General features: G+C 33.8%; 3 protein-coding genes across 3 annotated transcripts; all 3 read right to left on the reverse strand.

The window, feature by feature from the left end:
• Window positions 1-39: 39 nt before the first annotated feature.
• Window positions 40-2,352, reverse strand: LOC125856514 (uncharacterized). The gene is made up of 5 exons (XM_049536075.1): window positions 2,228-2,352; window positions 1,636-1,799; window positions 1,255-1,531; window positions 979-1,145; window positions 40-588 (listed from the first exon to the last, which is right to left on the reverse strand). Exons 1-5 carry the CDS (start codon window positions 2,350-2,352, stop codon window positions 428-430), a joined length of 894 nt encoding a protein of 297 aa, XP_049392032.1. The 3' UTR covers window positions 40-427.
• Window positions 2,353-4,088: 1,736 nt separating this feature from the next.
• Window positions 4,089-6,238, reverse strand: LOC125856239 (ubiquitin C-terminal hydrolase 13-like). The gene is made up of 5 exons (XM_049535775.1): window positions 6,114-6,238; window positions 4,880-5,043; window positions 4,528-4,804; window positions 4,369-4,437; window positions 4,089-4,155 (listed from the first exon to the last, which is right to left on the reverse strand). Exons 1-5 carry the CDS (start codon window positions 6,236-6,238, stop codon window positions 4,089-4,091), a joined length of 702 nt encoding a protein of 233 aa, XP_049391732.1.
• A 3,838-nt stretch (window positions 6,239-10,076) lies between these two features.
• LOC125856240 (uncharacterized) lies at window positions 10,077-12,218 on the reverse strand. The gene is made up of 5 exons (XM_049535776.1): window positions 12,091-12,218; window positions 11,413-11,567; window positions 11,048-11,321; window positions 10,739-10,905; window positions 10,077-10,237 (listed from the first exon to the last, which is right to left on the reverse strand). The coding sequence occupies exons 1-5, from the start codon at window positions 12,216-12,218 to the stop codon at window positions 10,077-10,079; spliced, it is 885 nt and encodes a 294-aa protein (XP_049391733.1).
• Between the last annotated feature and the right edge of the window lie 415 nt (window positions 12,219-12,633).

Raw genomic sequence — 12,633 nt, forward strand, 5'->3', positions numbered from 1 at the left:
TTAAGACTTATTTGGTTGGTTTTGATTGGGACACCAGGGGTTCACAAGAAGGAAAGGCCTGCACTATCATACAGTTTTGGTGCAATCGCGCAAGACGGGCTAGACAGGTCAGTGATATTTCTCACAAGGAAGACAGGCATGCAGCACTTATGCACGAGCTAGAGGTGATCGCGCAGAGCATAACACTCTCTTTGGGCTGTGACTGCCCGATCACCTCATAAGATCAAGTGCTTTGGCTGAACTCATAGTATATGTTGCACAGCTTAAACAAGTCAACAAATCAATTAATGGCACCAGTAAAATGATCAAAGTTTAAATGGCAAGATCTCAATTCAGTGTAGCCAAAGGAAACAGAGAGATGTATGAAGCAAAATTAAAGAACATAGTTCAAGAATTCTAGCCCATTAAAGTCTTAATCCAAAGATTTTTAAGTTAAAGAATTAACAACACCAACAACAGAAACATCAGCTTCCAAAATGCAACAGTCTTCAATAAGAAAGCCCTTTTTAGGATCATTGAATTCACAACATGGCATAAATGATGACCAGCCCCAACCCTTTGTAGCAGCTGAATACCAATTTGAACTACCTGTAACAGAACAATGTCAAATTATTCAAAAAACCAGATGTAGAAACCAACCAATTGAGGGGGAAGGTATCATGAGAACGCAGAGAAGCTGTTTACGATATATATATTTATCTATATACATATCATCATTTTGTCCATTGTATGTATGTGTATATTCTTGTGACTTTTTACATGTTTTCATCCCCTTCAAAATCAGAACAAACAAATCAACTCTAGAGAGTTTGATTTGGTACTGATTGAAAGTGGTTTATTAAAGAACTAAGTTCAATGACAATTATTTTGTATGGTCATCATTTTTTCATGCTATAGAGTTGCGATAAATGAAAACATTTTCTTTCGTATCAAACATTTAACAAATCCTGCAGGAAATTAAGGAACAAGAGAAAGTACCACTCTTGTTGTGATGTTCACCACCAATCTGGTTTTTGAGAGAAATGCTAAATTTTGCCTGGACTCTTTTTTGGCGATTAAATCCTTTAGCATCAACTGATTCAAGAAAGACGGAGATGTTCTTACCATTTTGTCGGTTGTCACCTGTAGGATATAACGAAAGTTTCCTGCATATTCCAAACACATCAAGTACTCGTAAAGTTACAGTGTTAAAGTAAAGTTCAAGAGGGATTTAACGTATTTTCTCAAAGAAATAACAACATATTATATATATACCATTTATAACCATCAACAATAAACTCTTCAGAATAGTACACTTTTTTCTTCAATTTTGTGAACTTAGTAATCTTCCAGTTGTGCTTATAAACCTTGGTGCCTTTCAATAAGGACATACATTCACCTATTCCCTGGTTCTTGATGACATATACGTCAACTCCAACGACACATTTGTCATTAACAAGGTACCCATTACAGGGATCTTTGAATGTTTTATGAGAGATACATTTCGAAAAGCCCCATTCAGTCTTGATATTGCGAAAATGCCTCTCCATTCCTGCATCAAAACAAATTTAGTCCTAGAATTTGGCCACGAAAGATGTAAAAGTAACCGTCTGTCAAGAGGAAAATAATGTCATAGAGTGAAAGAAAAGACTATACCTTTCATTACATTATAGTTGTTGTGAATTTGATCGAATATCAAGAAGCTAAATGAGACATTCACCTCCCAAACAGCATGTAGGGAACTTTTCCCAATAATGGCCAAGTATACAGATATATGGCCTGCTCCATCTCCATCTCCATCAGGATAAATGATCATTTTCCTATCACATGTTCATGAAATTTTAAACTTTCTTTTCAACCTCGTGGAGATAGAGAGGTTGTTTCTGAAAGAAACTTGGCTCTCAAGTAACATATACCAAGAAAATTTGAAATAGGCAATACAGAGGTAGACCAAGGCACAACAAATAATGGAGTAAGGCATATGTAACATACCATACATAGCAGAATAATAATGTGATAATCGAAGCATAAGAAACAAGAGGCAATAGCAATAATCTAAGAAGAGCGAGACAACCCTCAAATGCCTTCTACTCAGTACTCTCCTATCTATAGTCATGTCCTCGGTGAAGCTGTGTCATATCATGTCCTGTCTAATCACCTCTCTCTAGTACTTCTTCGACCTAACTCTACCCCGTCTTTAAAAGCAAAAATAAAATTGAAAGTGTAGTCAATAATGATGAGCAAGTACCAATTGAAGCCACCGGATTCGAACTCATTTGATTCATACTTTGAAGTACCATTTTCTGAGAGCAACGAAAATGATTCAATCTTCCACAAGTAACGTCTTGGTAATGAATTTGTAATATTTTCCATGTTTACTTCTGAAATGGAAATTTAAAAAAGTTAACATTTTGCATATGATGTATAAACTACTTTTAAAAAAATAGGATTTAGCGACAGACAAATTTTGTAGCTGATACTACCTCCCATGGCTCTGTTGCTGACACTACCTCCCATGTCTCTTTTGCTGATTAACTTTTATGATCACTTCTTGTTATATATATATATATATATATAAAATAAATAAGTAAAGAAACTAATAAAATATTGCATAATATTCTAACTGTCTAATTAAAAGGATTAGGGAATATTCTCATATCTAGACTATCTAATCATACCATATTTAAATATTTTCATATCTACACTATCCAAATATACCACAATTGATACAAATAAACACCTCAATTCCTGATGAAGTGTTTCAATTAGACATTTTTGTAAAAAACATTTGTGCATGTTTTCATTAGTTTATTATGTGATTAAATTTACCATATAAAATGTGACATCTTTTTTAATTATACACATCAACCTCAAGTAGAAAACGTCTGGAGTTTTATGACTTATTTGAGGCAGATGAGTATAGTTAAAGGAGATGACATATGTTATGTGGTTAACTTAATTACCTAACAAGCGAATGAGAACCCATACAAAAATTGAATCTAAAGTGTCTTATGGGGATACTTGATTAGGATTTGAGGTGTTCAATTGGAACATGGCTTAGTTTGAACGTGTAAATGAAATATTCTAACATGTTTAAATGGCTGGCTATATATTAAGCCTTCCAATTTATCATGTTTGGACAAAAATTTTAATAAACATTTTCCGTAGAAAACAAGTTCCTTAAAAAATAAAGAAAATGATTTCCTTAATGGAAGTAGGAAAAACAAGTTTCATAAGTATATACTAAGTTTATTGTCTCCTCCCCACTCATTCGTTGCTTATGTAACGACCCACATTGTGATTTGAAACTCCTTTCCCTGAGAAGACCTTTCCCGTAGCTTTATTTAAAGTTTGGGATTAAAACAAGTAAGAAAGAGAACCCTTTTAGCTACGACAATGAGTATAGACCTCTTCCCTTCACTACTTACCCAATGGACCACTTAGAATAAACTGAATTGAAAGCGGTAAGCATTCTGTAAACATTCCAAGTTTTCCATGCTGCTCATTCTCTTTGTATGAAAAGTAGGAGTAGAAAATGCCGTAGGTAGAACCTCCCATGTATTGTATTCGTTCGTTGGGTAAAAAAATTTAGAAGAGTAGGGAGAGGCTAAAAGAGACATTTTGAGGCCCACTAGCCATTCGGCAGGGCTGATGAGTCTGGATCCAACCAAGACCGGGTCCAACCGGGCCAGGCTAGGCTAAGAGGATTTTCCACTTGTCTGCCCCATCAACCAACCCGGTTATCACCGGGGCTGGGACAACCGGCCTACTTAAACCGAGCCGGGCCATCCCATCCCCTGCCACAGTTTCTCATTTCTGCAAACTCAACCAGTATATATAATGCCAACCATAACATTAGAGGGAGCCTTGTATTATATTTAACCACACACAGCTTAAACAAGTTAATGGCACCAGTAAAATGATCAAAGTTCAAATGGCAAAATCTCAATTATGTGCGGCCAAATTAAAGAACATAGTTCAAGAATACTAGCCCATTAAAGTCTTAATCCGAAGATTAAGTTAAACAATTAACAACGCCAACAACAGAAACCTCAGCTTCCACAATGCAACAGTCTTCAATAAGGAACCACTTTTTAGGATCATTAAATTCACAACATGGCATAAATGATGACCAGCCCCATCCGGATGCAGTAGCTGAATACCAATTTACACCACCTACAAGAGAACAATGTCAAATAACCAGATGTAGAAACCAACAAATTGAGGGAGAAGGGGGTGGGGGTGCAGGGGTTTACCCCTATCTTGAGAAGGCAGAGAGGCTGTTTACGATATATATATTCTTGTGCCTTCTTTCATGCTTTCATCCCCTTCGAAATCAGACTGCAGATAATATACTATTTATTGAGGAAAAGGAACAAGAGAAAGTACCACTCAAGAAAGATGGAGATATTCTGACCATTTTGTCTGCTATCACCTGTAGGATATAACAAAAGTTTCCTGCATATTCCAAACACATCAAGTACCCGTAAAGTTACAGCGTTAAAATTTAGTGGACAACTAAGTTCAAGGCATAAATAAACTATATACCATTTATATCCCTCAACAGTAAACTCCTCAGAATAGTACACTCTTTTCTTCAATTTTGTGAACTCGGTAATCTTCCATTCGTTCTTATAAAGCTCGGTGCCTTTCAATAAGGACATACATTCACCTATTCGCTGATTCTTGATGACATAGACATCAACTCCAAAGATACATTTGTCATCAACAAGGTAACCATTAGACGGATATTTGAATGTTTTATGACTGATACATTTCGAAAAACCCCATTCAGTCTTGATATTGCGAAAGCGCCTCTCCATTCCTGCATCAAAACAAATTTAGTCCTGTATTTGGGCCACAAAAGATGTCTGTCAAGAGGAAAATAATGCCTTAATACCTTTCATTACAGTAAAGTTGTCATGAATTTGATCAAATATCAAGAAGCTAAACGAGGCATTAACCTCGCAAACAGAATCCAACAAGCTTGCCCCAATAACAGCCAAGTATATAGATATATGGCCTTTTCCATCTCCATCTCCGTTAGGATGAATGATCATTTTCCTATCACATGTTCATGAATAGTTCATTAAAAAAAAAAGTAACAATATGGAAACAAGTCTATAGCCAGAGGACTAATAACAATTCTACTCAATGAGCAACGCGTCCAGTTTTCCAGACATCTCACCGGAAAACAAATAAGAGAAGAAAAACCACAAGACGAGAGGAAAGTAAAGTTAGTTACTTGTCTGAACCATAGCTTCATAGCTCATTATAACTTACCCTTTATTGTATTCGTTTACCAATCTATGGTACACGTTAGGGGTGTCAAATGAGTGGCTTGAACTGAAATAGAGCAAGTTAAAAGGGCGCTGAGTTGACATATTGGTTCGACTAAAATCAACCCAAAAGCTACTTGGCCTAAAATGAGCTAAAGTAGGACTAGGTCATGACCTGCCCAATTTGAACCAACAACATATCTAGTGTATTAATTCCCGCAAGTGGGGTTTGAGAATGGTAGAGTGTACTCAAGCCTTATCCCTACCTCGTAGCAAGACAGTTCAAAAATGACAATACCGAGCTAGAACAAGTCATACAAATAATGGAGAAAGCATAACAATGTGATAAACAAAACATTCACTACTAGAAACCAAGGAATTAACGACAAACATAATTTCGCACTAAACGGTGAAAATTCCATGCTAATCTCATTTAGCTATAAATTGGTGACAAATTACTAGAAAATTCAATTAGCTAGGAGTGTTTTAGCAACGGATTCGCTAGGGATTGCCGACAAATTCCCATTCCATTTTTTCTTGTAGTGATAAGAAAAACCATGTAGTAGCACTAATCAAAGAACAAAAAACTACACGAATAATGTTAATACTATCTACCCACCAAGCTTACCCCGTAGGAGACCGAGACAACCCTCAAATAACTTCTCCCTTCTATCCTAATTTGTGACCTCCATATACTCTTATCTTAAGATAATGTCATCAGTGAAACTATGTCATGTCATGTCTAATGTGGTCTAACTCTACCCCGACATTAAAAGCAACTAGCAAAAACATAGACAAAAAATTGAAATTCAAAGTCTAGTCAATTTTTTTCGAAGTTAATGATGAGATAAGTACCAATTGAAGCCACCGGATTCGAACTCCTTTGATTCATATTTGGAAATACCATTTTCTGAGAGCAACGAAAATGATTCAATCTTCAACACGTAACGTGTTGGTAATGAATTTGTAATATTTTCCATGCTTACTTCTGAAGAAAAAAAAAACAGGATTTAGCGATAGACAAATTTTGTAGCTAAACAACACAATACATAGCAAAATATGTGATACATACCTACCTGGCTACCTCCCATATCTTTGCTGCTGATTAACTTTAATTGTGTCAATGAACTGTTGATAATTACTTGAACCTTATGGCTATATATATATAAAAATGAAATATTTCATTACTATTATATGAAATAATAATCAAATGGACTCCTCCTTTTCTTAGCTTTCCTAGTCAATGAAGAGGTCTTCAATTGTTTTTATCTCAATATATATCTATTCATTTGTCTTTTCACAGCATATATATACGATTATATAGGTATATTTAGCGGTAATAAATACTATGTGTTAGAGCTTTACCATGATTTTTTTTAATCTTATTTGAGTTTTATTTTTAATGTAAGTGTTTTAGCTTTCCGTGAAAGGAAAAGTTATAGACCCTCTTGTTATACTAGAGGAACATAATAACATCAACAATTTAGTTTAGCCGTTTAGAGAGTTTTGTTTATGGGTAGATTTTCTCTCAATAGTTTCAATATTTTCTTAGTTTTTTTTCTAGGTAGGTCAATTGCCGAATCATATAATAATATTTTGTCTTTTGGTATAACTTTTTGTGTCATATGATTTGTGATCGTAAACTTTTGCATTAGGTTCTGATTCTTTCTAATGCAACACATTAATAAAGAGTGGTAAAGTATCTAACGGTATTAGATAATTGTTATTGAATCCGATATTGATATAGGTTTTAATGACATTTACAAAGAGTGTTAAAATGTAATTGTCACTAGTAGTTACCTCTAAAAACATATATTGTGAATTGTGACTATTAAAATAAATCAATTTTGATATAGTGTATAAGATACAAATAAAGTCCGAGTATACATTATTCTTTTCAAATTTCATTTGTGAGACTATATTGTGTGTAATTGTTATAATAATAAAGTGGAAACTCTATAATTGTGAAGTGATTTTTTTATTCAATTACCCAAATAATGTCTAGAGTGTGTAATTGGTATGGAGGAAAATATTCTCCATTTTTTTGCTTAATACATGGTCAACTCCTTAATCTTGTTAGAATATTTCATTTAGACACTCAAATTAAGTTATGTTTCAATTAAACACTTCAGCTCCTAATAAAATGTTTCAATTAACACTTTAACTCCTAATAAAATGTTTCATTTAGACATTTTCATATAAAAAAATATTTGTGTATTTTCATTCGTCTATAAGGTGGTCAAATTCACCACATGAAATATGACATCTCATTTAATTGTACGCATCAACTTTAAGTAGAAAACATCTGAGCTTATGCGGCTTATTGAGACAAATACATATAATTAAAGAAGATGACATATTTTATGTGGTTAACTTAATTACCAAACAGACGAATGAGGACACATACAAAAAGGTTTATTCAAAATTTGAACACTTTTTTTTTGTTGGTTTAATAATTCTAACACTTAATTAGGAGTTGAGGTGTTCAATTGGAATATGACTTAGTTTCAGTGTATGAAATATTCTAATAAGTTTAAGTGGTTGATTATGTATTAAGAGCCCGTTTGGATTGGCTTAAAAGTCGGTCAAACCTACTTTTAAGTCAGTTTTTAAATTCTGGAAGTGTTTGACAAATATAAAAAATAACTTAAAATAAGTCAAAAATGACTTAAAATAAGTCAGAAACCAAAAGTAGGTCTCCCCTACTTTTTATTTTTTGACTTAAAAGTCATGTCAGTTTTACTTTTTATTTTTGACTTAAAAACTACTTTTTTTAAGCCAATCCAAACGGGCTCTAAGTCTTTCAATTTTATCATGTTTGGTCGAACAAATTTTTAGAATGGCATGCTTTTGTTTTCTTTTGAAATTACTGTAATTCTATACTTTCTATTTTACTCTTAATATGAAAATTTTAGCCAAATAAATATATATAGCTTGATTTAAACCACAAATTTTAGAAATTTACCACGAGTTTAAGTGCATAGTCGAAATTTCAATATGAACTTAGAACGTGAGGAGATGATAGGCTCAAGTCAAATCACTTTCTCATGTGGGAGTATTATGATATTTTGTTTGCATGCATGTCATCAATACGTACGTACCCAGAGGAATATTAAGTTTATTTTTCTCCCAATAGCTATATATCCCTACACACTTTTGGGTTCTTTGTTTGAATATGATAATGATATGCATGGACTATAGTGAATAATAGTGATAAAAGCCAACATTTCCACATGCAATAGACTAAACAAAAAATGGAAATTTAAAAAAGTTAACATTTGCATATGGTATATAAACTACTTTAAAAAAAACAGTATTTAGCGACTGACAAAATTTTGTAGCTGATACTACCTCCCATGGCTCTGTTGCTGATACTACCTCCCATGTCTCTTTTGCTGATTAACTTTTATGATCACTTCTTGTTATATATATAAAGTAAATAAGGAAAGAAACTAATAAAATATTGCATAATATTCTAACTGCCTAATTAAAAGGATTAGGAAATATTCTCATATCTAGACTATCTAATCATACCATATTTAAATACTTTCATATCTACACTATCTAAATATACCATAATTAACACAATTAAACACCTCAATTCCTGATTAAGGGTTTCAATTAGACATTTTTGTAAAAAATAGTTGTGTGTGTTTTCATTAGTTTATTATGTGAAAAAATTAACCATATAAAATATGACATCTCTTTTAGTTATATGCATCAACCTAAAGTAGAAAACGTCTGGAGTTTTATGACTTATTTGAGGCGGATGCATATAAATAAAGGAGATGACATATTTTATGTGGTTAACTTAATTACCTAACAAACGAATGAGAACACATACAAAATTGAATCTAAAGTGTCTAATTGGAATACTTAATTAGGAGTTGAGGTGTTCAATAGGAGCATGGCTTAGTTCGAACGTCTAAATGAAATATTCTAAGAAGTTTAAATGGTTGGCTATGTATTAAGCCTTCCAATTTTATCATGTTTGGACAATTTTTTTAGAAAACATGTTCCTTAAAAAATAAAGAAAATGATTTATTGTCTCCTCCCCACCCATTCGTTGCTTATGTAACGACCAACATTGTGATTTGAAACTCCTTTCCCTGAGAAGAACTTTCCCGTAGCTTTATTTAAAGTTTGGGATTAAACAAGTAAGAAAGAGAACCCTTTTAGCTACGACAATGGGTATAGACCTCTTCCCTTCGTTGCTTACCCAATGGACCACTTAGAATAAACTGAATTGAAAACGGTAAGCATTCTGCAAACATTCCAAGTTTTCCATGTTGCCCATTCTCTTTGTATGAAAAGTAGGAGTAAGAAATGCCGTAGGTAGAGCCTTCCACGTATTGCATGTAAAAAAATTTAGAAGAGTAGGGAGAGGCTAAAAGAGACATTTTGGGGCCCACTAGCCATTCGGCAGGGCTGATGAGTCTGGATCGAACCCAGACCAGGTCTAACCGGGCCAGGCCAGGCCAGCAGAGATTTTCCACTTGTCCGCCCCATCACCCAACCCGGTTATCACCGGCGCTGGGACAACCGGCCTACTTAAACCGAGCCGGGCCATCCCATCCCCTGCCACAATTTCTCATTTCTGAAAACTCAACTAGTATAATGTCAACCATAAAATTAGATGAACTCAGAGGTAGCCTTACTTGTAGTATACTTAACCACACACACAGCTTAAACAAGTTAACATGGCATGACAAAATCAACTAAAATGATCAAGTTTAAATGGCAAAATCTCAATTAACAGAAAGACCTTTCAAGAAAAAATAAAGAACACTAGCCCATTAAAGTCTTAACCCAAAGATTTTAAGTTAAACAATTAACAACGCCAACTATAGAAACCTCAGCTTCCAGAATGCAACAGTCTTCAATAAGAAAGCCCTTTTTAGGATCATTGAATTCACAACATGACATAAATGATGTCCAGCCCCAACTCTTTGTAGCAGCTGAGTACCAATTTGAACTATCTGTAACAGAACAATGTCAAATTATTCAAAAAAAACCAACAAAGTTTGCGACATATATAAACTCCCACATTTGATTTCTGCTTTTCTTTGGGTGTAATAAGGACACAGAAAAATTCTAAATGCATACATAACGAAAAGAGCTACATTGCATCATTTTATCCCATGTATGTATATATATTCTTGCGTTTTTTTTATGCCTTCGAGAAATCAGAACAAACAAATCAACTCTAAAAAGTTCGATTTAGTACTGATTAATTAAAAGTGGTTTATGATAGAACTAAGTTCAACATTTGATTAGTAACACCGATTTTCTATGATCATCGCTTTGCCATGCTAGATTAGTGCAGGATATGACAATGCACCATTCCCTGAGAACCTCGAACCTCTCCTTTATGATTAAATTTAGAATTGCTAAATGGAGGCAATCAGAATTGATAACGTTTTGTCTTCTGCAGATGATATTCTTACTATTCGTTGAGAAAAAGGAACAAGAGAAATTACCACTGTTGTGATGTTTATAACCACAAATCTGGTTTTTGACGGAAATGCTAAATTTTGCTCTGACACTTTTTTGGCGATCAAATCCTTTAGCATCAACTGATTCAAGATAGATGGAGATATTCTGACCATTTTGTCTGCTATCACCTCTAGGATATAACAAAAGTTTCCTGCATATTCCAAACACATCATGTCCCCGTAAAGTTACAGTGTTAAAGAAAGTTTAGCAGTGGACAAGTAAGTTCAAGAGGGATTTAACGCATTTTCTCAAATAAATTGGCTATATAAAAAAAAAAAGCATGAGCAATATACCATTTATAATCTTCAACAGTAAACTCCTCAGAATACACTTCATTCTTCAATTTCGTGAACTCGGTAATCTTCCATTCGTGCTTATAAAGCTTGGTTCCATTCAATAAGGACATACATTCACCTATTCCCTGGTTCTTGATGACATATACATCAACTCCAAAGATACATTTGTCATCAACAAGGTAACCATTAGATGGATCTTTGAATGTTTCATGTGAGATACATTTCGAGAAATCCCATTCAGTCTTGATATTGCGAAAATGACTCTCCATTCCTGCATCTAACAAGTTTAGTCCTAGAATTGGGCGATGTACAAGTAACCGTCTGTCAAGAGGAAAATGTCAGAGTGAAAGAAAAGACTGTACCTTTCATTACAGTATAGTTGTCATGAATTTGATCAAATATCAAGAAGCTAAATGAGGCATTCACCTCCCAAACAGCACTTTTCTCACTAATAGCCAAGTAAACAGATATATGGCCTGCTCCATCTCCATCTCCGTCAGGATGAATGATCATTTTCCTGAACAGTTCAGGAAATTTTAAACAATCTTTCCACAAGTAGAGTCTAGAAAGTGTAGAGCACGCAGACCAAGACCTTGCCCCTACCTTGTGGAGATAAAGAGGTTTCTGAAAGACCTTTGTCTCAAGTAACATATAACAAGGAACTTAAAAAATAAAATAAAATACAAAGGTAGAACGAGGCACAGCAAATAATGGAGAAAGTGCAAGTAACAGACCATGCATAGCAGAATAATGTGATAAACAAAGCATAAGAAACAACAGGTAGTAGCAATAATCTAAGAACAAGGAACTACGAGAATAATGCTAATACTACCTACCCACCAAGGAGAGTAAGACAACCCTCAAATACCTCTTGTATCCTAATTCGTGACTTCTAAATTCTCTTATCTAAGGTCATGTCCTCAGAGAAAATTGTGTCATGTTCCGTCTAAATCATCTCTCCTCAGTACTTCTTTGCCCTATCTTTACCCCTCTTTAAAAGCAACTAGCAAAAATAAAGACAAAAAAATGATGTGTAGTACCAATTGAAGCCACCGGATTCGAACTCATTTGATTCATACTTGTAAATACCATTTTCTGAGAGCAACGAAAATGATTCAATCTTCAACAAGTAACGTGTTGGTGATGATGCATCTCTACTCTTTTCCATGCTCACTTCTGAAATAGAAATTTAAAAAATTTACATTTGCATATTGTAAACTACTAAAAAAAACAGAACTTTAGTAACAGATAAATTTTGTAGCTAAACAACACAATCTGTCGCTGATAATACAAGTAGGGAGAATATGTGATAATACTACCTCCCATATTATTTCTTATGGCTATACATATAAAAATGAAATATTTCATTACTATTATATGAAATAATAATCAAATAGACTCCTTCTTTTCTTAATTTTCCTAGTCAATTAAGAGGTCTTCAAGTGTTTTTATCTCAATATATATCTATTCATACGTCTTTTCACAGCATATATAGTAATAAATATGTGTTACAGTTTTGCCATGATTTTTTTTTAATTTTATTTGAGTTTTATTTTTACCGTAAGTGTTTTAACTTTTCGTAA

The sequence above is a fragment of the Solanum stenotomum genome, chromosome 2 (genome assembly GCF_019186545.1).
Source record: "Solanum stenotomum isolate F172 chromosome 2, ASM1918654v1, whole genome shotgun sequence".
Lineage (NCBI taxonomy): Eukaryota > Viridiplantae > Streptophyta > Magnoliopsida > Solanales > Solanaceae > Solanum > Solanum stenotomum.

Bases quoted from the DNA above. Each gene is read 5' to 3' on its own strand.
- LOC125856514 (XM_049536075.1), bottom strand. From the start codon at position 2,352: ATGGAAAATATTACAAATTCATTACCAAGACGTTACTTGTGGAAGATT. The intron at 1,800-2,227 runs GTACTTGCTCAT...AACATGTGATAG, and splicing joins GAATCCGGTGGCTTCAATTG to GAAAATGATCATTTATCCTG. The intron at 589-978 runs GTACTTTCTCTT...GTTCTGTTACAG, and splicing joins TGAACATCACAACAAGAGTG to GTAGTTCAAATTGGTATTCA.
- LOC125856239 (XM_049535775.1), bottom strand. From the start codon at position 6,238: ATGGAAAATATTACAAATTCATTACCAACACGTTACGTGTTGAAGATT. The intron at 5,044-6,113 runs GTACTTATCTCA...AACATGTGATAG, and splicing joins GAATCCGGTGGCTTCAATTG to GAAAATGATCATTCATCCTA. The intron at 4,805-4,879 runs GTATTAAGGCAT...GTTTTGATGCAG, and splicing joins CAACTTTACTGTAATGAAAG to GAATGGAGAGGCGCTTTCGC.
- LOC125856240 (XM_049535776.1), bottom strand. From the start codon at position 12,218: ATGGAAAAGAGTAGAGATGCATCATCACCAACACGTTACTTGTTGAAG. The intron at 11,322-11,412 runs GTACAGTCTTTT...TGTTAGATGCAG, and splicing joins CAACTATACTGTAATGAAAG to GAATGGAGAGTCATTTTCGC. The intron at 10,906-11,047 runs GTATATTGCTCA...TGGAATATGCAG, and splicing joins ACTGTTGAAGATTATAAATG to GAAACTTTTGTTATATCCTA.